Raw genomic sequence first — 25,008 nt, forward strand, 5'->3', positions numbered from 1 at the left:
AGTTGGGAGCACGGTTTATAACCTTGAAGAAGTTTCCCTTCACTAGCAGATGGAACACTTGCACCATGGAACGCAGCACTGTTTGTAGTGAAACATTTCATTTTTAGTTGTACAACTCCTCCATAATAGGCTTAGTGTCAGCTCGGTCCTTATCACTTCAGGGCTCATCCATAGTGTACAAATATGCAGAATGCCTGAAGGAAACCCTCATTACAGAAAACAAAAGCAACACATTAGACATCAACTGCCATCTTTATTGATGGGTCCAAAGCAAATGACTGTACATTTACAGCAAAGTGAAATTTCACAGTAAACATTAAACTTTGTCTCTTTAAAAAAAACCATTACAGGACATTAATAAGATGTATAAAAGATCATTGAATTTCTGTGCTACAATTTGAACTACAATCTGAGTGCCCCCAAAAAGACACTATCCTTTTAAAACCTATACTGTACATTACTAGTTATTGCAGTCAGTAACTTGGAGCCAATTTGGGCAGGTGCGTGACGTCTATAATAACCCAGGTCGTTGCCAGTCACAATGGCACACCGTTGGGTATATACAGAAACAGACACAACAATGTTTATGCTCAATGACACCAGGATGCTTAGGATCAGCTATTCTCATTTTACAGAAGAAAAGTAATGACATGAAGGGCTTTAATACTGTAGCTTGTACAGTTTTTAAAAAATTGTTCCAATATCTTTATATAAAATTAAGAATGATGAAAAGGTTCAGCTACAACACACCCTTTCTGCCACTCAAAAGTGAAGAATCATTCCAGTTCTATAAGACACATGGTCCCACTCAGTACTCTAGTACAGTACAGTCCATTTATATGTAAAATGTCTCCAGCCCCATATATTAAAAAAAATGCATATAATCCACTTGCATGCAGACCATACACAATGGTAAACGATTTAGGATGCAAAAAGCAACCGTTACTATCCTCTATAGTGTTTTAACTTAACAAGGTACAGTAAAACCTTTAACATCGCTTTAACAGGTACCTCGCAAGAGTTTTTGTGTGTGTGAGAGAGAGCGAGAGCGAGAAAATTTAGCATTTTGGGGGAAAAAAAGTACCAATTTTCTCTCAACCAAAGCAGTCCAATAAATTCAAAAACTTAAAAGTATTTTTCTTCCCGCTTTCACAAATGAAGAATCGGCTGTCTAACCATGCTGAAATTAAACTAGAAAATGCTTCCTCTGATCTGCAGCAGTCACCATTTTCTATTCTCTACCCATATTGCCCCCTCATCCCCCTTTAGCAGACACCATTTACCAACTAGGATGCACAGGTGGCCTAATCCCTGCAAATGGCACTCTCTTAAACCAAATACTGGGGAAGTAGATGATAGTGCCCTGGATTGAACTGCCATCTGATTTTTTTGGTGTCTGTCTCTCTCCCTCCAAGGGAACACTTTCCCCTAGACAGCTAGGAGCATGAACTGGAGAACGAGCAGCTCAAATATCCACCATTGGAGAGACAAATTCCAATTCACTGCAATTTCTTTTGCTGGAGTTTATCATTGTAATAAAACCATGTATGGGGAGAGGGGCGGGGAAAGGAGAGAAACGATTGCAAAATTATTTACAACAGTTCGACTGAAGTGGTTGATTTGCAAATTCAAAACTGCTGCTTTCAAACAAGTAAAGCATAGGGCCTTTAAGAAAGGCAAATTACATTCAAAAGGAAAGGAGACACCAGATTCAAACTAGAAAAAGGTAATTTTAGGACTGAGGTCAAGAAGTTCTTCACGCAGAAAGTGAGCAACATGTGGAATGGACTCCTTGAAAAAGTGGTGGAGGCAAAAACCTTTGAATCATTTAAGAACGAACTAGACTGGGGGGGGGGGGGGGGGAGCTGTAGGGTTTTTCTGGATGGACAAGTTAAGATGGGCTGAATGTCTTCCCTCATTCACAATCATGTGAAACAAACAGAATCCTAATCAGCAGGGCTCAGTCCAAAGGCAGGAAGATGATGAAAAGGAATGCATCAGATCTTGTTTTTAAAAAAAAGCATTTAGTGACTCAGAGTTTGCCATTAGGCTGGAATTTACCTTTGAACCATGTCAACCCTAACCATCATCACAGTGAAAGACAAAGCAAGGAGGAAGTTGCCACAATGTTCATATAGAATCAGACCAGATCCTCTCTGTGCATACAAGGCCTTAATATCTCAGAATACTGGTTTATAAACACGTGGAAGCCCAGAAAAGGTTATCAACTGTTGACTTGCTTTCCTATTTTGATACTAACTTTCAGGCAATCTAATTTATAAATCATTATTGGGAATGCTTTTGGAGCTTAATTAAAGATACCTCAATAATATCACAGTATTTGGCCACAAATTAGCAAACCTGTATAAATAGCACAGTATTGAAGTAAAAGCAAAAATATTGGAATACTATTAATAAGCCATACAAGGTCTTACCTAAGAGACTGGATTAGTGATCAACTTTTGGGGTGACATTTTACTGAAAAGTCAACACGAGTAGAAAAAAAATGGGAAACCCCATTTGTCGACCGGAGGAATTTCACCCCAGTTTCCTCTCCACGCATCTTAATTACTCAGGTATCTTCAACTTAATGGCCATAGTGTCCAGTACTGGAAAAATCACAATCATGATAATGGTCATAAGCCAACAGCAAATGGGTTAACAATAAATCATAAGCAAGCTACATACAGTATTTCAACAGTACATTCCCAGGATAAGTAAAAAGGTTAATGGCATTCTGCAATACTGTCACTTTTGAATACTGATAAACACATAACCTATTGGTGAAAATGTTAATGACAACAGTTCAAGGCTATGCTTGGACCAGGAGTTCTAATAGACTGACGAGACAAAAAGGAAAACCTGTATGTCAGCATCTTTAATCATTCATGCTGCAACTGAATCTATACTATGTAGATTAAAACAAATTACTCAACTTGACAAAACAGTGGGAATTAATGCAGTTTTTTTTTTTAAAATGCTTTCGTAAACTGCTACTCAAACTTTAATCAGCTCAGTCCCATGTCCCAGCAAATGAGGCTGGAGTGGTCACTATAATGACGTTAAAACACTATTATACAAAATACTTTTTTTTAATATATAAGAAACCGTAACATGCTACAGATGATCGAGCTGTGCTACAGTGAAAATGTTGGGTGCACTAGGCAGTGAAAATATGAATGGGTGGAGGAATCTTGTGCTGATATATTAGTGTTTCCACAATGGGATGAATGGGAAAAAATTGATCTACTGGAATTCTATGATCAGCTTAGAATTCTGCTATCAGGTACAAGTTTACCTTGAATGAATTTATTTTTTAAAAAATGATTGTCATGCTGCTAAAGAGTCAGACTGACACCTACATACATATTGCTAAATTGGGAAGCCTTTTTTTTAGTAAAGTAGGTCTGTTTCTACTCAGTTAGTAACTTGGCAGTGTTATTCGTGTGTTGGGGTAATCATCCCTCAGTAGTTTATTAGTGCTGTCTGAGTAGATCACACCCTTCTGCCAGTTTCATCAAAACAAGTGCGGAAGACAGCTCTTTGTCTCAGCTGCTGTCAGGAGACTATTCATGGGCCACAGCAGGCGCAGGGTCCGAGACTTTACTCCACTGAGAGTGAAAAGGTGCTGTAATGGTTTCGGACGTAGTCGAGGGGTTGGGGCAAAACGGCGGCGCTGTAGAGAAGGCTGGAAGCACAGGAGTCATGGCAGGATCAGCAGGAGGGAGGTTCGAGAAGGCCAAATGTGACACTGGACTGGTGGTCGACAAGGGTGAACCTGGAAAGTAAGAGTCCAAGTTAAAAGTCAGATCAACAGGATTAAGGCTAAAGCTCCATGGATAGCCAACACGGAGCAGTGGAAGATGTAGATTACTCCACAACTGGCACATATCTGAAATTCTTCTGCTAATTTAGCAGAGGAATTAGCCATTTTACAGGGATTAACCCTTCTGTCACAGATTTGAGACTTCACTCTGCAATGTACCCTGTAATATTGCTGTATTGGGTCTTTTGCATGGGCAAATATAAAATGTGATTCTGTTGGCTGCATTCTACAAACAATCTTCTTGCCTTTGTTTGGGGGAGGTACTGCCAAATGCACAAAACACTGACTGAAGTTATTACTACTACATGCACTTATATAGCCTTTAAATGTGCCAAAGCGCTTCGCAGAGGGTTAATCAAAAAATGGACCCAGCCAAGGAAGGAGACGTTAGGAAGGTAGACCTAAAGCAGGGGTGGGAAGAGAGTCCATTGCTGGAAACAGTCTGGCTGCGATTGGACAGGCAAGACTGGAACCAAGAGAAGGCAATCTCACAGAGCTGAGCAATGGAGCAGAGGCTTTGGAGGAGGATGGTGCAGTCGAGCTTGACCTTACCACAGCCTTTGACGAGGATGGACAATACACTGCGATCAAAGTCACCAAGAATGTTGTTTGTGACTTTGGTTAGGACAGCTGTGGAGCTGTGGCAGGGGTGCAAACCTGATGGGAGAGATTCATAGAGTTGCAGGAGAGACGGGCACAGATTTGGGAAGCAAGTTCAAGGAGTTGAGAAGGAAAATTGGGGATGGGACAGTAGTTTGCAAGGACAGAGGAGTTGAGGGTGGTTTTTTTTGAGGTAGAGGGTGATGAAAGCAGCTTTGAAAGGGAGGGGGAACAGAACAAAGAATCATCAATAGACTCAGTTTAAAGGACTTGGATTTCAGAAACAGTTTAAACTAAAAAGGGGCAAGTCCAGGGCTGCATTACTGTTTATTATATTTTGGTATATAATTCTTGTAATAAATTCATTTTGTTGTTTTAGCCTGAACCACATGGTCCAACAGTTGGCCATTAAAAAGAGAGCAGGATTGGGCATCCTGTACAACTTCTGGTGCATAACCCAGTAGTACATGAGCACAGTTACCCAAGTTACCCTTATGCACCGCACACTTTAAATTCCACGTTTTGGTTCATAAGGGAACGCCTATGGGACCTGCAATTTTCTGTGAATACGAATAAAGGTGGTTGGGAGATGCCCTGAATTGCAACAGCCTTTGCTAAAATATATTAAGCGCTTGTACCCGTCGTACCACAACGCAAGTTCAAGGTCAGTGAATTCTGTGCTGTGACGGCAGGATTCTAAGAGATATCGCATCATACATCCAAACGGACAAGCATTATTTACGAAGGTGCATTAACAGCCAACAGCAAATAGTCTTTCAGAAGATTTAGAAGGCATGCTCAAAGTGTAACTGCATCTAGGAGGAAAAAAAGTGAAGTAATGCCTGCTGAGAGAGCACAAAATATTAATTTTTAAATCAGTGGTGTAGCTAGGGGAGTGCTTTGACTTTACATTCAGGACTCCATTTCAGTACACCCTAGCCCAAGATTTAAAACACAATCATTCCGAAAAACCTGCTGAAACATTGAATCTGGTGGCGGGGATTATAACCAACAGCTAACTCTGTCAGCAGAGTCAAAATCCTGGAACTCCCTACTGAACAGCATTGTGGGAGCACCTTCACCACACTGACTGCAGCGATTCAAGAAGGGGCAACTAGGGGTGGGCAATAAATGACTGCCTCGCCAGCGACACCCACATCCCGAGAATGAATTTTAAAAAATAATGAATATAATTAGACACTAGTCCAATACAACAGAAAATCCTTAATGGAATAAAAAGTATTCATTCAGTTTCTTGCACAGCAATCTGAGATACAGTGCATCAAATGTTCATAAACATTTTCTGAGCTCTCTCAGCAATATTTGTGAGAATGTTTGTGTTCATCTTAGAGCTGGGACATTTCCAGATCAGGCACCCAGTGTCAGCATCAAACTCTCAACAGGTCAGATATAACAGGCCAGTTTTTAAAAAGTTTTTTTAATTCATTCTCGGGATGTGGGTGTCGCTGGCGAGGCAGTCATTTATTGCCCACCCCTAGTTGCCCCTTCTTCTTGAATCGCTGCAGTCAGTGTGGTGAAGGTGCTCCCACAATGCTGTTCAGTCGGGAGTTCCAGGATTTTGACTCTGCTGACAGAGTTAGCTGTTGGTTATAATCCCCGCCACCAGATTCAATGTTTCAGCAGGTTTTTCGGAATGATTGTGTTTTAAATCTTGGGCCAGTTGAAATTGGGAAGCAGATTTGGCCCACAGGCCAGGGGTTAAACACCTCAGGTATGACACTGTTACATGCAGAGTAAAGCTCCCTCTGCATTACCCTCAAACATAGTCTCAGAATAGCTTCCCATACTGCAGCAGTGTAACCCTGCCCACAGCAGTCACCTTTGTTATAAACTGGATAGCCCGGTGAAGGATAGAATACAGGAGCCTAGTCTTCAGTTACTTCCAAGCCTTTATTCACAGAAATTCCCCCCTTACACACACACACCCCTTAGATAAGCTCGCCTATAAAAAGGATACGAGAGTCCCCAATTGAGACACATTGGGTATTGAATTGAATACAACTAACACTAATTGATATAAATCAGATACAATTAACCACTTTGTGCCCTTCCCCCCCCACCAAGTTACCAATTTAGTGCTAAATTAGCTTTAGTTTTGTGCTGTGGGATCACACTCATTAGTAACTCTAGACAACTCAAACTCCATTTCATGTCAGACCCTTACAGTCAGAGGAGACTTTCATTCCATCAATCTGGACTGGACTGGACTTGGAGTGGATGAAAGGCCAATGGCCCCTCAAGATTTTCCTTAAATGAACATACAAAGAAACTATTCTGACTTCAACTATGCTATTAAGACAATGAGAAAATGCTGGCCAGCTTACGGAACAGAATTACAGGCAGTGGGAGGGAAGTTATGAAAGTCACTGCGCTCAGCTGACACAAACTAGAAGAGCAAAATGCAAGTGACTTATGGATCTCATCTGAACTACATCAATTACAGTAATAGCACTCCTCTCCCATCTCCAGATATTAATTAAGCCTTCACGGTTGACCTAGCAGTGCTGTATCAGCCACAAGTGAAGCAGCTACATTTTACTCACTCATTCAGGTTTTGGGCAGTCATCGCATCAATCCAGGGTAGAGATGTCTACCAACGTGGGAGTACATTCTGTCAGTACTAAAGGTTTCAGATTTGAATATCTGTTGAAAACAGCATTCAACTAGAAACAAAGCTGATCCACACTTGACCCTGTGGAGTCACTCACTAAGCTTCTCCCTACCCAGCTTACTGAACAGCTCCAATTTTAAAAAAAGATAGTCAACTTTATAAAATGGATCTCTCCCTGATCTAACATTTACCTTTAGCTGTTAGCCCCCAGTGATCTGCAAAGAATTTAAATCACAAAATCCAGGGTGCAGTTTCATCAACAGATGACCAGTCCAAAATTAAACACGGCAATTAAAAAGGAATGTGCAAGTGGTTCGGTCACACTATGAAATGATGGGTAGGCCAATTAGGCACAAGCAAAATGGTCTCCTCACACACAACTCATTTCACGTTTGCACATGCTGTGAGCAGACCATCTTGCAACTACACTACATCCTTTTTAAAAATCCAGCCTCAGTAAACCAGATTTTTTATTTTTGCCAATCCCAATTTTAAATAACAATTACTGGACAGCCACCCCCAAAACCAGAATGCCTGGTACAAAACTTGATGGATGGTCACCCTAGCAAAGGGATGAAGTAATCCACTTTGACCGAACTGCATTCAAAACACCAATGGCTCTAAAATAAAATATTCACCCACCCCCATCACAAAACACACAGCAATACACAAATACATATTTACCTGCAGATGTGGCCATGTGATTCCCTCCTAATCCTGGTAGTGCCCCCACAGCAAGGTTGGGAAATGCCACATTTAGGTTTGGAAAATTGGGTAGGTTGGTAAACACAGGCGGTACGGTTATCAGACCTAAGGAAGAAAATAAAATTAACTGAACCACCACGTTGGCAGCAGGAAAGGCTCAAATGTGCCACATTTGGATAACTACCTGGGCTCAACAGTGAAGATTACAACCGATTTACATTCCATTCACTCCACATAGCTACATTGAAAGGCAGCTTGGAGCATTTTAGAGAGTTTCACTCTCCTATTGGTGAAATCTCCCACATATCCTGTGGAGCAGTTTTACTAACAGGAGGGAGACAAAATAAAACACACCCTGTGGCTGCACCACAACAACATGGCTGCCACCCAGTCATCATTCAAGTAGTTTACGGAGAATTGATCTGCAGAGCGACTACTTCCATGGGTGTAAAATGCAGAGGAGAATTTATTTATTTATTTTTTAAAATCTGCATACACCAAAGTACTACAGATGTAATTGCACGGTAGTTGAAGGTGAACCAAGGCTCATGATGAATGACAGCTCGGCTTCCAAAAACCTGCAAACATTTTAATTGTCACATCCAGGGTGCAGAGAATTGGGCAGGCAGAGGTTCGCACCCAACTCTCCAACCCGTGTTCGCGTCCCGAGAGTGGAACCGTGCAATATTGGTCCTATCGTCACAAGAGGTCCATCACTGCCTGTGAAACCATATAATGGGAATCTGGCTAGAGAGTGAGAGCACAGGGAAGCAAAAGAGGAGCAGAGTAGTTTATTGAAATTTAAGTAGAAAAGCCCAACAAACGTTTATAGTAAGAATCACAGCACATGAAGGGACAGTAATGTGCAGGAATTTTGCGTGGCAGATGTTAACTCAGACAAACATCTGCGGGAAGTGTCTCCAAGTGAGATTACTGACTAAGACCTCAGATCTTGATATGGATTTAGAGGCAATCCAACACATCAAGGAGGGAAGAGAGGTTTCCAGAGCAAGAGTTTCAGAGGGTAGTCATCTCAAAGAGATAGGGAGCTTGCAGTGGTAGAGGAAGGAGTAGTGACTAGCCACAAGTCAGGGAAAGTGAGGAGGGACAGGGTAGAGCAGGAACACTCCACAGCAAATTACCCTCTCCAAAAAGTTTGAAGTATTGGCTTCCTGTGGGAGAATGAGGACTCTGGGCAGCATCAAAATGGATTACACTGGTATCAAAAAACATGATATGGCCCCAATTGGGGGAGGGGGGGGGGGCAGAGAAGAAATGATCAGAAATTCAGTTAGGAATGCAGTTGTAATAGTTAGGTGGTGGACACTATCTTTTGCAGTCCAGGGTCCCTGATGCTTTGATACCTCCCAGATGCTGGGGTAAGGGACATTTCTGAATGAGTGAAAAAGATTATGGAAGAGTAGAAGAACAGCCAGTCATCATGGCCCATGTGGACGGCAACATTACAGGAAAGGAAAAGCCTGAAATCCTGCAAAAGGAGATTAGGAAGCATATTTACGAGTAGGACTTAGGTAGGTAATTCCCTGCATTACTCCCCCAGCCACGTGTGGGAAGGATAGAAAAATTAGGAAGCTCAATGCATAGCTAAAAAGGAGTGGTGTCTGTTTTGTGGGGATTTGGCACCAGTTCTGGGGAAGACGTAGCCCATCCATGCAGAATAGCTTATAACTGAACAGGAAGGGAACTAAGGAACTAGCAAAATGGATAAATTGGAAAGTGAAGAGTCATTTAAACTTGGAAGGAAGGGGGGCAGGGAAAATAAAAGCCATCAGAGGGTAGGGAAGATAGAAATAGAAAAGCTAAATATACAAAATTTGCAAAAAAGGACAGCATACAGAAGGAATAAGGGAGTAGAGGAGCAAATTTAAATCAACCAGTTACAAGCAAAAAAGTCAGATAAAGGATAGAGATTTTAGTTTAGACAAAGAAAAATCAAGGGAAAAGGAGTAGTGTTAAATATGAACAAAAAATAGTGCATGTATTGCAATGCTCAGTGTGGGAAATAAACTGAGGGAATTAGAAGCAATTATCTCACAGGAAGATACAGATTTAACAGCACTAACAGGAACTTGGTGCGAACTGGACAGGAGTGGAAAATAAACGTATCGGGTTGTAATATTTTTTAAGGAGGGACAGAATAGATAGAAAGGAGGAGGAGGAGGGAATACCTGCTGTAGAGAGGACTGACGTACACAAAGGGGTTCAGAATCAGTATGGTTAGAGATCAAAGATAAGAACGGGATTGTTCCATTAGTGGGGTGTACTACAGACCCCTAACTGTGGGAGGGAAATCTGTACAGATCAGGGCGACGAGTAGGAATAACAAAATTATTGATCTCGAAGATTTTAATTACCCTCCTCATTGATTGGGACAGGGAGGGAATAAACAGGGAAAAAAGGGAATGGAATTCCTGCAATGTGTGAAGGACTTCTTCCTTGAGCAGTTTGTTCATACACTACAAGGGGAGAGGCGTTGCTAGATCTAGTTATGAGTCATGAAATAGATCAGGTAGATGAGTTAAATGTGAGTGAGAACCTCGGGAATATTGACCATTATACGATCAGGTTTAAGGTCCAAACAGAAAGGGAAAAGTTCGTACAAAAACAAGGGCACCAGATTGGAATAGGACAGATTTTAGAAAGATGAGGAGTGAGCTGACTGAGGTGGAAAGAGAAATTGGCACAGGACTGTAGATCAACATTGGGGTATTTAAAAAGGAGATTGTAACGGTGCAGAATAAATACATATCATTAAAAAGGTAACTATATCATGTTTGAGAATGCCATGGAGAAATAAGAGGAATTAGAAACTAACTGAAATTGAAGAAGACGGCACATGGGGCCAATAGGCATGATAAAAATAGGAGAATGAGAGAAAATAATGAGGTTAAGAAAAGGAAAAGGAAAACAAGGAGAGAATCTCAAAAATATTAAAACAGTGAAGTATTCGACAAATATCAGTCAAAAGAATTGTTGAACAAGTGATGGGACCAGAGAGGAGAGGACAGTGATTTAGTCGAGGATAAGCATAAATTGTAGGGGATACTTCATAAGTACTTTGCTTTGGGTGTTCACAAAAGAGGATATTGGGGAGGAGATAAATCCTGAATTGGTTAAATGTAAGATATATATTATAATAAATAAATAGTTTTGGTCTCCTTACCCAAGGAAGGATATACTTGCCTTCGAAGTGGTGCAACAAAGATTCACTGGATTGATTCCTGGGGTGAGAGGGTTGTCCTCTGAGGGGAGATTGAGTAGAATGGGCCTATACTCTCTGGAGTTTAGAAGAATGAGAGGTGATCTCATTGAAACATATAAAAGATTATGAGGACTTGACAGGGTAGATGCTGAGAGGTTGTTTCCCCTGGCTGGAGAGTCTTGAACTAGGGGGCATAGTCGCAGGATAAGGGGTCGGCCATTTAAGACTGAGATGAGGAGGAATTTCTTCACTCAGAGGGTTGTGAATCTTTGGAATTCTCTACCCCAGGGGACAGTGGATACTCAGTCGTTCAGTATATTCAAGACTGAGATCGATAGATTTTTGGACTCCAGGGGAAATCAAGGGATATGGGGATTGGGCAGGAAAGTGGAGTTGAGGTCGAAGATCAGCCATGATCTTATTGAATGGTGGAGCAGCTCGAGGGGCCGTATGGCCTACTCCCGCTCCTATTTCTTATGTTCTTAAAAGGATATTGCAGAAATTAGTTAAGCTAAACGACAACAAAACTAGGACCTAATGCGATATATTCAAGGATCCTGAGGGAAATGGGAGAAGAAATAACAGAGGCCCTAGAAATTATATTTCAGGGTTCTATTGAGAGCGCATGTGCTGGGGGACTGAGGAATGGTCATTGTAACACCCATTTTCAAAAAGGGACACAGAGCTAGCCCAGGTAATTAGTTTAACAATTGTGGTAAGGAAAATTAGTTGGAGAAAATAATTAGAAGTAGCCAATATAGATTTCAGAACAGAAGATCATGCTTGACAAACCTGATAGATTCTTTGAGGTGGTGACAGATTTGGTTGATGGGAAAAATGCAGTGGATGTGGTGTACATGGACTGTCAGAAAGCTTTTGACAAGGTTCCACACAGGAGTCTATTGGGGAAGATCAAGAGGTATGGAATTAGGGGGAGGGTAGCAAATTGTATTAAAAACTGGTTGGAAGGGAGGAAACAGAGGGTAGGAGTTAAGGGCAGTTTCTCAGAGTGGTTGGACATGGATTGCAGTGTCCCACAGGGTTCTGTTCTGGGAGTGCTTCTGTTCACTGTTTACATCAATGATTTAGATACAGGGCTAGAGGGAGTGGTATTCAAATATACAGACAATACTCAAATAGGAGGCATAGTAAATAATTCTGAAAACAAAAGGAAGCGGCAAAGGGGATATCGATAAGATGGTGGAATGGGCAAAAGAGTGGTGGATGGAAATCAATGTCAGTAAATGTGAGGTGCATTTTGGTTAAAAAATAAAATAAAGTAATAATTATACTTTCAATAAGGGAGCTGGATGATTTTGAAGAGCACAGGGATTTGGGGGTTCAGGTTCACAAGATTTTAAAAGCAGCGCCTCAAGTGGATAAGGTCAGAAAAAGCAGTGAATGGAATAACGGGCTTTATAGCAAGAAGTTTGGAATACAAAAGTCAAGCTGTAATGGTGAATCTATATAAAACCTTAGTAAGACCTCAGTTGGAGCACTGTGTGCAGTTTTGGGTTCCACACTATAGGGAGGCTGTTGAGACAATAGAGAGGGTACAGCACAGATTCACTAGGTGACTGAGGGGTCTGGAACAAGGTGACATAGATATAAGATTAAATGCAAGAGATTTCGGACAGAGAACACTTTTTTAAATATAAAAACAGTTGTGAGGCTGTGCAATGCACTACACTACCAGAGTTAGTGATTGAGGCAGAGACCATGTCAACATTTATAATAGGTTAGAGAGGTGGTTGAAAGAAAGGGTAATAAAGGGAAATAGGAACAGGGTGGGCACATGGGATTAGTATACTGCTCATGTGGAGGATACACACCATCATGGACTGGTTGGGCCGAATAGCCTATTTCCATATTGAGATTGCTGTGTAATTCTATATAATGGGGTAAAAAACACATGGAAAAGAAAAATCGCATGGAGTATAAAACGTTAGAGTAAATGTAAAACGAGCTGCCGATTCGCCATCGCCTGTTTTGCACTACTTCCCCAGATGAATTTCTACCCCCCCGCCCCCATATCTCAGGAGTGAGCCCTTTCAGGAAACGGCAAAAAAACGCAAGAAAGACAGAGGTGATGTTAATTCCCCTGCCCCTCAAGTTCCTTTGATATAGTAATATCTTGGGGATCTACAGAAAGAGGAGTCCCGTGTGGGACGGACGTAGGTATGAGGCAAAGTGGCTGACAACTGACTTGATAATCAAGCACCAGCAAAAGGTATCAAACTGCAAGTTATTTTTTACTTTTTTTAAAAAAAAGTTTACTAAACATGTAAAGAATATACTGTATAACTAATAAACACCAATGTGTTATTCACATGGAGGAAGTGGCTGCACTACAAAAGTTATTCAAAGCCTACATGAACCATTGTGCTGGGCATACCTGGCACTGTACTGGTGATGGCTGCATTGGCTAATGACACAGTGAAGGGTTCATTCAAAGGGGAAGGGAGCAATGGAACACCCACAGAACCTGAAAACAAGAGTTAGAATTTAATGAAAAAGTACCTAGAAAAAGCAGAGATTCATCTCTGCACAGTACAAAGACATATAATGCCTATAAAATTTATAATTTTTCAGTATTTCATTCCTCCCCTTGACACTGAAGTGTTTTTTTTTTTAAAACTTCCCACCTGAACTCCATACCACTTGCTAGCAAAGAAAGTGAGAGGTCAAACTACTCCTACTCTCTGTCACTCTACCCATTTTTCTTTTGAACAAGCTGGAAAAAATTAGGCAAAACACAAGAACATCGATGAATAGAGTTTCTAACCCATGGTACTTCAGCAATCCTATCACTTGAACTGTACATATGAATTCAGCTCCCTCAGTCACACCCAGTAAATCCTGAGCCAGGTCTGTGAGCTGTATCAACAGCTTGCATTTGTATGGCACCTTATAACTTCATAAGTCATAAAACTTTCCAAGGCACTTCACAAAGGAGAGAATGGTCTGAGCAGCAGGACAAGAATTAGGATAGCTGACTGGAAGCATGGTAGAAAAAGGAGGCAGTTGAAGGCTGGGAGGGAGATAGCAAGGCAAAGAGGTTTAGGGAGTGGGAGAAAAGTAGCAAAGAAGTTTGGGGAGGGGATTCCAGGTAGAAGATAAGATAGTTGAAAGCCGTGCTACTGAGTGAGGAGCACCGGAAGGATTGCACAGGAGGCTAGAGTGAGAGGACCATGGAGCACAAATTGGGACACAGCATTGGAGAAGGCAGCAGAGGAAGGGTGGGGCAAGGCCATGGAGGAATTTGTAAATGAGGACAACGGATTTTGAACACCCTGCATCACCTATGAAAGAGCAACCACAATTGTAGTTTCAGGAGGAAGGCATCACTGCTAGATTTTTGGACTCGAGGAAATCAAGGGCTATGGGGATCGGGCGGGAAAGTGGAATTGAGGCCGAAGATCAGCCATGATCTTATTGAATGGCGGAGCAGGCTTAAGGGGCATATTTCTTTTCTTAGAGCGATCTTGCATCTCTAAGACTTGCAGATTGCCCTTGTACCAGCAGCAACACCAAAATGAAGCAGCTGATACACACAGCCTAAGATTTTTCCTATAGTCACAGGGATACCCAAGATCTTTATTTTAATGACATGGAAGCCAAATCAAACTATGGTCCAACTTCCATTAATTGAAGCCCATTTTTTTAAAAAACAAAATATTGTTGAGTGACTTCCCATTCCTGTCATCATAAACTGCAGCAGTGGCTGAAGCAGTCAGTAGCAGCTGAGAACCTGGTGTCCACAAACCCGACTCAAAACCCATCTCATGCCAGTACTAGAACTGAAGCAATTTGAGTAACCAGTCATGGGGTCATTCACAAAGTAAAATTGGGAGATGCGCAATTTACTTTGGTGCCAATCCTGGAGCTACCAGAGGCAAAGTGGCACTACCAGTGCCATGGGTAGAGAAACAACCAGTAGGTATTAGTGGCTTTTGCGTCCAATGGGAACATAAAGGCGTTGGTTGTCTGGAGATTAAGTGGTGCAGTGGATTTCACACTAGCTTAGGCCTCTGGGGTAAGGGCTCAAATTCAGCCCAGACTGCTGCAATGAAAACCTCTCTGTTGGCTGCAATGAATGTGAAATGAATTTGAGCAGTCTCAATGAACACATGCCCATCGTACCAAATTGCCCTACGAAAACGGAATTTTACTCATCAAGCTCACCCAGGTCAGAAACAGCATGGGTTAGATGCAGACATTTGGCACTTTAAGAATGCGATAAACGGCAGAAGTGCAATTGTCCCATCACCAATGCCACTCAAATATAAAAAAAGGACTAAACCATTGGAGACTGGCAGCATTGCTGACCCAGATTTTCACAAATCTTGCAAACTGCAGTAAAATTAGGTGCCTTCAGCATTGCTCACTAAATGCATAGAGCCAATTTTATGTGCCCGCATGTTTTTTTTAAATTGAGAAGGTACTAGGTCAAGGGCTAAGGTGCATAAATGCAAGATAGCACCAAGGTTGAAAAGAATACTAGAGGATGATAATGCAAGTCAGGAAACTTGTAGATTGGAGGAAGGAAGGAAAGGCAGCGAGGTAAACAGTTGTACAGCTCTGAGGTCCTGGGAAAGACGGAGGGTACTACGCAATGAGTCACGAGGGGCAATTTTCTCAATAAGCAGCAGCAGCTATCAAAAAACTGTAGGAGCACTGTGCAAAATTTTCCGCTCTGTTGAAAAATTACTCATGATCTCAACACAGTGTGGATATAGGGAGGAAGAAAATGCAACATAATATATTTGGAGCTTAGGAAAGGGGAAAGTTCAGATAATGCACTGACCAGGGCAGTATCTGTAATACAGAGAGAAGGACAAAAATGTCTGCAACATAAATTGGAAAGAGTGTCCAAATCTTGGATAGATTTGGACTTTACACAGAATCCTGGTCAATCCCCCATGGCGTTGCACATGGAAAATCAACACCAAGTATAGCTTCCAGGTGAAGCAAGGTTAGAATGCGGAGGATAACAACCAGGGTATAGATATGTAATCTGGTCCCCATTTTAAAGTCATTCATTCGGTCCTTCATTTTATATTTCACTATAAATTCCTATGTCCATATTTATAAATGGAAACTAGTCATGCTGTAATTACACACTCCTGCCAGTGGTGGCGGTGCAGTGACTTCACTGTTTGGGGAAAGGATGTAATTATAGCCTGACTAGTTTAATGTAGGCAGTTTCCATTATAAATTCTTAATAAAGTCTAATGCAAAGAGTCGACAGGGAGTGCAAGATTTATATTATAAATATTAAGAGCTGTTGAAAAGGAGCATGCAGAGTGACTGAGAAAACCCAGCTTCTTGGAGACAGCTTTGATAACTGAGCAGATGTGGGAATTATATTTGAGATCTGATCAGTCAGAGTCAAAGAATGCTAAATGGATGAAGGACTCTGGGTGGAGTCAAAGGTAAGAGGTGGGAGCTGTTGATTAGACCAGAGAGACAAGAAGAAACTGACTGAGGAATTAAAAGAAACAAAATTGTGACTGCTCCACTGAAGGAAAGGATTTTTTTTTAAAAAGTGATTCAGCCATTGCAATGCAAGAGGAGTGAAGATTTTGAGCACCAAGCGCGGGCGATCTAGATGAAGTTGATTAATGTAGAGTCGAATCCTCAGCAAAGAAATAGGATTGAATGACGAATGGAGTAGCAAAGAGAACAATTGTGACAAGACAATTTAATGTTTTATTACATGCAAGACAAATTCTCCAAGGTCAGGAAAATTACTTAACAGACTGCTAAATGACTATTTTAATTCAAAAAAACATGCTTCATTATCAATTAATCACATTTTAGAAACTGTTCTCAACACAGAATATAAAATTGAACGTCTGAGAGCTTAATGGTCTTAGTCTGCTGCCATGAAGATAACTGGACGAAAAATAAACTCAAGCTGATCAGGTGAAGCAGTGTTTTAATTTAAGAGATACGGTAACGAGAAAAAGAACATTCTGTTGCTTCAAACAATCATTAATACACTTTGGAAATAGTCGCTAGCTGTCCTTGACAAATGCAGTGTTTAGCTACATGAGATTGTATTGAAGAATGATTACAGCACTAACTTACATTGAAATATGACTGATATTTTATGTTAGTGTTTGAGAAATTAAGAATTTTCAGTTAATGAAATATTGCCTTTCTGAATTAAGCATTAGTCACTTGATGTTTTGCGATTAACTTCCTGCTGGAAGGTTGTGATAACTACACTAACACCCTGTCGTGAAAAGAATTAAAACACTCTTAAAAGTACAGTAATGTAATTGGAAGAGTAGTACAGAGGTCATGGGTCTCTGTGTCAAGAGCTACTTCTCTGGGACCCGAACAGCAAGGTAAAAGTGCCCACGAGTGTTCCATTCCCCAGCACTAGCATCCATCACCTAGATGCGCACAAAAAAATTTTAAAACGAGAAAAAAAAACATACTTGCTGTCAAAGGCAGCCATGTTGTGTTTAAACCACAGCAAGCGAAATGCTGAAGTGTGCCCAATGCAGGACCTTCCCCCAAGCCAATGGAGGAGGCAGCAGCCTCTCGCAAAGTCACAAGACGACAACTATGTATGCACACATGCATGCAGCTGCTCACATATAGATCCACCACCTGGGATAGTCAGGAAAGTCCCGACCAACATTTACCACCAGAATAGGGAGCGGGGGGGAAGACAGCAACGCTGGTACAGTAGGTCACAAGAGTTATTATAGCAGCATCACACAACTTCTACTGTTCCTGCAACACTTCTATATTAACTCAAACTGTAAAAGCAAAATATGCCAGCACTACTGCCTCTTCTGCTCCCAATCTGGGAGCTCACTTTCTCTCTCTTCCCTTCCCCCCCCCCACCCCAGCTCCCAAAGCTGACGCCACGGCCCCTGTAACCCGAGGCACGCACTGCTTCCCACCGCGCCCCCCTTCGGCTGCAAGTGCCCGGCTGCGACAGACTGGCTGCGAACTGGCGGCTGCTGCTTGCCGGTGGCTGTGCACTAGTGGCTGCTGGTTCACGGTTCCAGGGCTCAGTGATCTGTTCTGATGCTGGAGATGCCTGCTCCAGCTCATGCTGCTCCAGGTTCCTTGGCTCTTCTCCACATTAGGTGCTGTAAAGCTTACAGTTCTTCCAAGTGCCGCTCTCTGAAACCACAGGTGCAACCAGCACCTGGCACAATCAGGTACTTCCCAACTAATGTTTTCAAATTTCCCAGGCCAATATTGACCAGTGCTGTCTTTGGAGATTTCCAATTCATTAACTGATTTAGCAGATCCGTTGCAATCGAATTGGATGCCAGTGCTGGGGGGTTGGGAGGGGAGGAGCTGGAAGAGGAGAGGTCGGTCGGTCACGGCCTGAACTTGAAAAATAACACATGAGCTGTTTGGGGATGAGTCACAGGATCCACCTTGTTGTGAGACACATTTTGAATAGCAGCCATAAAATTAAGTATGGAGGCAAGGGGAAATGGAGAGAGAGAATAAACTTCTTCTAATTTCTGCAGTCAGCTAAAAACTTCTCTGTAGATAGCAAGGAAACCAGGGGCATAGAAAAGGAAGAGGGGGTGAAAAAAACCATTTCAATTTAAAAGGACAGAGTATCTGACCAGCTATTTCCCAACCAACATTCAGTGAAGTGCTGCTTCTTCCTGGGAGTGCCTGATCGGGGAAATCAGTCTTTATATGTGGGGCAGTTCCTTCACCAAATGGAAGTGAGGCTGGTGGAGAATCGAACAGTGATTTATATTGTTACTATGGGAGTCAGCAATGAATCAGGTTATCTTATTGTGAGAAATAATCTATTAAGTTGAATTCTCCATTTATTTATTTCACGTCATCCTACGGACACTTAGATCTCCACATGCTATGCATTAGTCCCTGGTCGAGAAATATGAAAATAAAACTAAGCAGAAATTGGTCAGACTCCCCAGTAGTCAACTACTGACACAAATTCAGCAATGATGCAAGTCTTTTAACAACAGGTCATAATGTTGTTGAGATGCACTTCTGTAACTGGAAGCACAAACCTGTTAAAAGAATGTGCACGCACAGCATCATTTTCATTAGCTAAGGACTAACTAGATTAATTTTTTTTTTATTCATTCTCAGGATGTGGGCATCATTAGCAAGGCCAGCATTTATTACCTTCATTCACACCTAGTTAAGTGGCACAGTAAATAGTGTCGCTGGAAGCAGAAAGTTGCAAAGGGACATTGATAGATTAAGTGAGTGGGAAAAAATGGGGCAGATGGAGTTCAAACTGGGAAAATGTGAGATCATCCACTTTGGACCCAAGAAACATAGATCAGAGTATTTTCTAAATGGTGAGAAGCTCGGAACGGAGAAGGAGCAGAGAGATTTAGGGGTCCAAGTACAGAAATCACTAAAAGCTAGTGGACAGGTACAAAAAATAATTTAAAAGGCTAATAGAATGTTAGCCTTTATCTCAAGGGGGCTGGAATACAAAGGATGGAAGTTACTTTACAGTTATATAAAGTTCTGCTTAGACCCCATTTAGAGTACAGTGTACAGCATCTCAGGAAGGATATATTGGCCTTGGAGGGGGTGCAGCGCAGATGCACCAGAATGATACCGGGTCTAAAAGGGTTAAATTTTGAGGCAAGTTTGCATAGACTAGGCTTGTATTCCCTTGCGTATAGAAGATTAAAGGGAGGTCTAATTGAAGTGTTTAAGATTGATTGAATGAGTTGATAGGGTAGATTGAGAGAAACTATTTCCTCTGGTGGGGGAGTCCAGAACAAGGGGGCATAACCTTAAAATTAGAGCTAGGCTGTTCAGGGGTGATGTCAGGAAGCACTTCTTCACACAAAGGGGAGTGGAAATCTCTCCCCCAAAAAGCTGATCAGGCTGGGGGTCAATTGAAAATTTCAAAACTGAGTTGGATAGATTTTTTGTTAGGCAAGGATATTAAGGGCTTTGGTGAGACCTCACCTGGAGTACTGTGTACAGTTTTAGTCTCCTTACCCAAGGAAGGATATACTTGCCTTAGAGGAGGTACAACGAAGGTTCACTAGATTAATTCCTGAGATGAGAGGGCAGTCCTATGAGGAGGGATTGAAGATTAGAAGAATGAGAGGTGATCTCATTGAAACAAAGATTCTGAGGAGACTTGACAGGATAGATGCTGAGAGGTTGTTTCTCCTGGCTAGTGTCTAGAACTAGGGGGCATAGTCTCAGGATTAGAGGTCAGACATTTAGGACCAGGTTAAGAAGGAATTTCTTCACTCAGAGGGTTGTGAATCTTTGGAATACTCTACCCCAGAAGGCTGTGGATGCTCAGTCATTGAGTATATTCAAGGCTGAGATCAACAGATTTTTAGACTCTAGGGGAATCAAGGGATATGGGGATCAGGCGGGAAAGTGGAGTTGAGGTCGAAGATCAACCATGATCTTATCGAATGGCCTACTCCTATTTCTTATGTTCTAATGTAACCAAGGCGGGTAGATGGAGTTAAGACACAGATCAGCCATGATCTAATTAAATAGCAGAACAGGCTCGAGGGGCTGAATGGCCTACTCCTATTCCTATCCCCATCCCTAATTGCCCTCGAGAAGGTGGTGGTAAGCCACCTTCCTGAACTGCTGCAGTCCGTGTGGTGAATGTACTCCTACAGTGCTGTTAGGTAGGGAGTTCCAGGATTTTGACCCAGTGATGAAGGATGGTGTCTTTGGAGGTGATTGTGTTCCCGTGCGCCTGCTGTCCTTGTGCTTCTAGATGGTGGAGGTCGCGGGTTTGGGAGATGCTGTCGAAGAAGCCATGGCGAGTTGCTGCAGTGCATCCTGTAGATAGTACACACTGCAGCCACGGTGTGCCGGTGGTGGAGGGAGTGAATGAAAGGTTAAAGGGCATGTGCATGGTGGAGTCTGATGTCCCTACCATCACTTTGTTGGTGGTTGCGCTCATGATCCAGTACTGTAGAAATTTGCCGGCAATTTAAAACGAGGATGGTTTCTGCACAGGGGACTAGAGCTGGCGCTGCAGAAATCACTTCCTGAAGTAGTTGTGATGTAAATGCACCATTAAAGTAATTCTACCAGTACCTGGTGTGAATGTGCCTGTGACTGAAGGAGATGTTGTTCCCAGCCTGAGATCGCTCAGCTCCTTTGGCAGACCTGAGGGCATGTTACTCATTGCAGGAGCACTTGGAGCTGAAAGAGGAACCTACAAAGAAAAGAAACTTTAGAACTTAACCCTACATGTGTCATCACTAACAATGGCAGCATGAAAGGGAGGATAAAAATGCACATTTTGTTGCAGGCAGAATGACTTCCAAGGCATACTTGTACTCTCATTGGTTTCTTTGTCTCTTGAAAACAATAACGGGAGCTGCTTCAGTTAATCACCTGACCAATATGGATTCCACATACCATATATTCACATGTAGAAAAATATCCAACAGGACAGGTTATAAATACTATTACTGCCAGATATCATTTTGATACCATAGGCAGATCAGGGAAGTACCTCGTTCCACTTGGTCCTTGCGTCCATAGTCCATACCTTGGTGCTAATTCCCTGCAGGATTAGGGCTGTTCCTTGCCTGATGTGCAGAGCGTGGCATTTTGCGCCATGGCACCATTTTAAGCGCAGAGTTATTGCACATTTCATACATTGTTCCTGACAGGAAGGCATCCCTCTGCTCTGAAGAGGGTAACCCTCTTTGACTGCATCTCCTGGTTCAATGCCTCAAGGGCACCATCTAAAATGGAGCAGTCCTTTTCCTTCTAACCTCCATTCTGCCAGGACAACAAAACTAAACTCATCAGCAGTGCTGCTCCCCTTTTCACATGCAGTGTGTATCAGTACTGAGAGCTAACCTTGCAAAGTCAAACCACAGTTATCAGTTGTGCTGGTAAAATACATGTATTGCAATCAACTCCCATTAGCACTGCGCCAGTCCTAATGTACCAGCTCACCGATGGCTCCGCTGGTAAGGGCGTATAGGCCAGAAGGTGCCAGGTTTGATTGTCAATCTCGAAGTTAGCTAATCTCAGCTGGATTGGTAGTAAGGGCATTACAATTGGCCTAAAGCGGGGCGGGGGGGGAGGAAGAGAAGGAGAAAGAGAAGGGAAAGTCAGCCAGGGTTCCTGCTTTTGATAGCTATCCAATGGCCCCCTACTGGAAGGGATGCTTGTGGACATTAGACAAGAGCCAGATTGGGTACAGCTGCAATTTCTCCTCTTCTCCCTTCCCCCCGCCCCATAGTCAAATAGCCTGCCGACACTCAACTGGGCTAGGTACGAGAGCATTAATGCCCATGGAACTGTACCCCTGCAGGGGGTCAACATCTTCAGGAAAGGAAGAGGAGATGAAAACTGGCAGAAGTAGTCAAAGTTAATCCTACTGATAGTACTCTTTTTAGAAATCAAACTGATAACGTACCTCACTCAAAAGATTTTGTGCATGTTATGTCATCACAATAAAATGTTAAGGAATAGGAAATGTTTGTGACCATTTTGTTATTTTCCAACCAACTCATTACAACACTACAATTATAACTTATTGTATAATGAACCAGTGAGGTTATATTTTACATGATTTTCATTCCTTCAAATATAGAGTGCATGCGGTACATCAACATACTGCATACAATACAATCTCACCCTGTCCATTAGATAGTGCAAGCATCATGCGCACCCTCCCCAATCAATTGTAATGGTAACTAATTGGGCCGGGGGGGGGGGGGGGGGGGAGGAGAAGAGGAGGAGAAGAAAAAGAGGGAGAAGAAAAAAAACCTGTAACCACTTTCAGGAAAAACTACAAAAATTACTCCCAAACTCCATAAGACAATCAAGCAAGCTCCAGGAGACTAGGTTACCCAGTACTAAACACACTTAACACCAATGTATTAATGTTCTCAGGAGCAGAGGACTGTACAGGATCGAAAATAAACATCTCCACCTAGAAAGAACAAACTTTTTCTTCAGCATTTATTTAGCGCTTTTCACAACCGCAGGACGACCCAAAGCACTTCACAGGCACTTTGAAGTGTAGTCACTTTTAAGTGTTCGGGAACAAAGTAGCCAATTTGCGCACAGCAAGGTCCCACAAACAACAATGAGATAATGACCAGATAATCTGTTTTAGTGATCTTGGTTGAGGGATAAATATTGGCCCAGGGCACCAGGGAGAACTCCCCTGCTCTTCTTCAAATAGTGCCATTGGATTTTTTACATCCACCTGAGGGAGCAGACCGAGCCTCAGTTTAGCATCTCATCTGAAAGACATCACATCTGACAACACAGCATTATTTTACTCCCTCAGTACTGCACTGAAGTGTCAGCCTAGATTGTGTGCTCAACACTCTGAAGTGGGGCTTGAACCCACAACCTTCTAACTCAGAGGCAAATATGCTACCACTGAGCCACGGCTGCCATTTATCGGTCGAAAAGGTCGTCTTACCCCACTTTACCTCTGATAACCTTCAATAGCCCTGTCTGACAAGTATTTGTACAAAACCCCCTTAAAATTTACAACATCCTCCATTTCGGTTGTCTCTCTGGGTAGATTATTCTATGTTTGCCATCCTGTGTGAAGTAGTTCTAACTTAACTGTGTACTCGCCTTTTCTAATCTAAGTTTGAATCTATGTCCCCTAGAGCTTGTGTTAATATTGATCATTCAGGAATCCAGTTTATACATTCCCTTTAAGATCTTAAGTATCTCAATAAGGTCACCTCTAAATAGACATTTCCCCCACCCCCAACGCTCACAGACACAATCCCATTTTATCTTTGTACATCCACCAAGCCAGGATGTTCCTCAGAATTGTACACAATATTTAAGGAGAGGGCAAACTAGTGCTTCATAGCACCATTATGCTGACAGTTGAAGAACATTCATTTGAACTCCCTGATCCATCTCCAGTGTTATTTCCTATAAACTGTTCTCATACTGTTTTTTCCCCTTCCACAGCAGCATGACTTTGCATTTCCCTACATTAAACGACACCCCCCCCACTTTTTGATCCAATCCCCAAGCCATTCCAATCACTATAAATGGTCTGCTTGTTTCTTACTATATACAACCCCTCCCAAGTATTTCTCTCAGAAACGAACCAAACGCTTCACATACAATGAACAACAATGAAGTGCAGTGACAGTTATATCAGCAAATGCAGCAGCCATTTTGCGCACAGCAAAATCCCACAAACAACAATTGGACGAGTGACTAATTAAACTGTTTTGGTGGGGGGGGGGGGGGGGGGGGGGGAGAATGTTGGCCACAACACCAGGAGAACTCCCTGCTCTTCTGCAAATGATGCCATGGAATCTTAAACATCCACCTGAACCAACGGGAAAGGCAGATAGGGCCTCAGTTTAAAATCTCATGTCAAAGCCAAACCCAGTGCCAGATTACAGAAAGACCCGTTTGAAGAATAGTGATGAAATGTTAAGTAGAAAAATTACTATATAAAGAGACAAAAAGTACCCATAAAATTACCACCCCCCTTTCTAGTTACTTAAAGGCAGAGAGATTAAACGTTTCAGACACAAGCACAGATACACCACCTCCATGACCCCATCTTTCATGGTGCTTACTGTAGGACTGGACGGCAGGCTAGTTCGGAGAACTGGCGTTATCTTTCTCTCGGTTAGATGCTTATGGATTGGTATCCGGTGCAGGTATCCATAGCCAATGCCACAGCCCAGGCTGGAAAAAACAAATATGCAAAGTATTTAAACCACATGCCTAGTCAGTTTTCACACACTCAAGATCACCTCCAAGTAATGGAATTTTCCTATCTAGAAGTACAGAGTTTGAAAAAAAAATCTTTCTTGGGCTCATCAAGCTGAGGGACATCAGTACTAAGGAAAAGTGGAATGTTTTCATGCTTTGGTTCATGCGCCTAGTGTTGTGCATTCCCAAAAGATTCAGAACACAGCTTTTTACATCCAACTTGTGGTTGGGGCCAAATCATGGATGGTTTGGTGCTCTGGACCTGCTAAAAACTCAACTGAAACTGGCCAAACAATTCATTTGGCACAACTGGAAAAA

At 42.2% G+C, this 25,008-nt stretch overlaps 1 protein-coding gene across 2 annotated transcripts in view; it reads right to left on the reverse strand.

The window, feature by feature from the left end:
- Positions 1-233: 233 nt before the first annotated feature.
- Positions 234-25,008, reverse strand: part of LOC137307276 (Golgi reassembly-stacking protein 2-like) — a 54,279-nt gene continuing 29,504 nt past the window's right edge. The window contains exons 6-10 of one of the 2 annotated variants that reach the window (XM_067976719.1): positions 24,552-24,663; positions 21,052-21,172; positions 13,382-13,471; positions 7,743-7,868; positions 234-3,778 (exon numbers count right to left, since the gene is read on the reverse strand). In XM_067976719.1, coding sequence (XP_067832820.1) covers positions 3,567-3,778; positions 7,743-7,868; positions 13,382-13,471; positions 21,052-21,172; positions 24,552-24,663 — 661 coding nt within the window. In that variant the 3' untranslated portion in view covers positions 234-3,566. The remainder of the gene's footprint in view (positions 3,779-7,742; positions 7,869-13,381; positions 13,472-21,051; positions 21,173-24,551; positions 24,664-25,008) is intronic. The other variant, XM_067976720.1, reaches the window with a different exon arrangement.

The sequence above is a fragment of the Heptranchias perlo genome, chromosome X (genome assembly GCF_035084215.1).
Source record: "Heptranchias perlo isolate sHepPer1 chromosome X, sHepPer1.hap1, whole genome shotgun sequence".
Classification (NCBI taxonomy): Eukaryota; Metazoa; Chordata; class Chondrichthyes; order Hexanchiformes; family Hexanchidae; genus Heptranchias; species Heptranchias perlo.